This window comes from Amphimedon queenslandica, unplaced genomic scaffold (genome assembly GCF_000090795.2).
Source record: "Amphimedon queenslandica unplaced genomic scaffold, v1.1 AMPQUscaffold_5530_Cont22502, whole genome shotgun sequence".
Classification (NCBI taxonomy): Eukaryota; Metazoa; Porifera; class Demospongiae; order Haplosclerida; family Niphatidae; genus Amphimedon; species Amphimedon queenslandica.
Window position 1 is genome coordinate 1 of NW_003554169.1, and position 1,693 is coordinate 1,693.

The window sequence follows — 1,693 nt, forward strand, 5'->3', positions numbered from 1 at the left end:
GATACATATTGATGTCCTTATGCTATATAGAAAGTTCGAGCCAATTTCGACTTCAATTTTTTGAGTTATGGTCATTTTAAAAAATTGGCTAATTTCCTGTACCACATGTATAGTCTGTTCTTTTTTCTGATCCTCCATTTTTATCACATTTATAATACCTTTATAAATCACTTCAATAATAAAGGCAGCTAACTATTTTTGATACTTGTACAGTACATGTACATGTATATACTTACTTGTGTGCATTTCTTGCACTGTAGTAACATAGGGCACTCAGCAGCATAATGCTCGTCCATGTGAGCTTTCACATTAAACTCCGGCCTACTGCTCTTGCAAAAAGGACACGTCCTAATATAAAGCATAATTGCAATTACTATAACATCAACATTACTATAACATTTGGTATAACATTAACATTAACTATAATTATAACATTAACTATAACTATAACATTAACATTACTGTTCAATAGTAGCAGAATCAATAACTCGAGTCTGTGCAGTGACTGTTGCTATTTCCTCACTGTCTTCTGATGCTGGCAACTGCACTTACAAAAATTGAATCTCACATAACATAAGCTACATGCATATATAACTAATTACTTGACCAGTAGCTTGAGCAAGGCTCCTTAAAGCATCCAATTCACCTTTCAAGTTGTTGAGCTACAAAAAAATCAATAATGACATTTTATTGCTTATATTTTGTACATTTATTGACAATACACGTACTCTTTTTTGTTTCATTTTCTTTGCTTTCTGCACGAATGCATAAATTTATTTTAAAAAGATTAAAAATCTCTTCAGCTCTCACTTCAAAACTTTCTTGTCCTGCAATGTGTACAACGCCATCAATTTCATCAAGCTGATGGAACAGTGTCCTCCAAAATATATTCTTCATTGCGATGTGATCACTACTGCTTACTGGCAACAGCTCACGTATTGCCCCATCCCGATACTATAGTAGACGTATATAATGTACAACTTCTAATTCAAACTAATTATGGGCTGTACTTCTTTATATAAATAGACAGTCAATTGTGCAGCAGCTTCTCTCACTTTAGCGTGATTGTGTTGCAAGGAAATATTCACAAACTATACAATAAAAATGAAATTTAATCGAATAATAATAATATGACACTTAGATTGTATCATCATGAAATAAACACATATCTTACTTCCATTATTTTAGGAATCGTCATATGCGCTGTTCCTAAATCGACTACCTCCAGAAATGCTTGCAAGACCTCTACCCTTCCTTTCGCATAACGCCAAGTGACAGTTCTAGCCTGAGTCTCCATTGATATTGTCAGCTTGCTTCCATCGTCTAAACTCTTAGTCTTGTCTTGGGCTAACGGTCTTAAGAGATAATGCCCCAGCAAAGGCTACGAATGAAAAGTAAAATGTTATAAGTATTAAAAATTTAGCTCAAAGCTTATAAGTATTGAGTATGGTTGTCTCACCTTCACTTCAGGTATAGCAGCAAGATCAAGTATTGCTCTCATAGAAGATGACTGTATTCTTGTATTCTAAATTACATAGTACATGTACATGTTTGTGTATACAATTTCTATTACGTACAGTGTCAGCAAATCTATTCATCACTACTGGGAGAATCTTGTCCAGGACCGTCACTAGATCAGAGCTTGATAATCTACAGAGTACAGTATATAGTACATACAGCATCCATATATAAT

General features: G+C 33.9%; 1 protein-coding gene across 1 annotated transcript; it reads right to left on the bottom strand.

The window, feature by feature from the left end:
• Positions 1–173: 173 nt before the first annotated feature.
• On the bottom strand, positions 174–1,672 carry LOC105316067 (uncharacterized). Its single transcript, XM_020007808.1, has 9 exons — positions 1,578–1,672; positions 1,460–1,525; positions 1,175–1,381; positions 1,011–1,091; positions 811–954; positions 729–755; positions 603–662; positions 463–542; positions 174–348 (listed from the first exon to the last, which is right to left on the bottom strand). The coding sequence occupies exons 1-9, from the start codon at positions 1,596–1,598 to the stop codon at positions 189–191; spliced, it is 846 nt and encodes a 281-aa protein (XP_019863367.1). The 5' UTR covers positions 1,599–1,672; the 3' UTR covers positions 174–188.
• Positions 1,673–1,693: the final 21 nt, after the last annotated feature.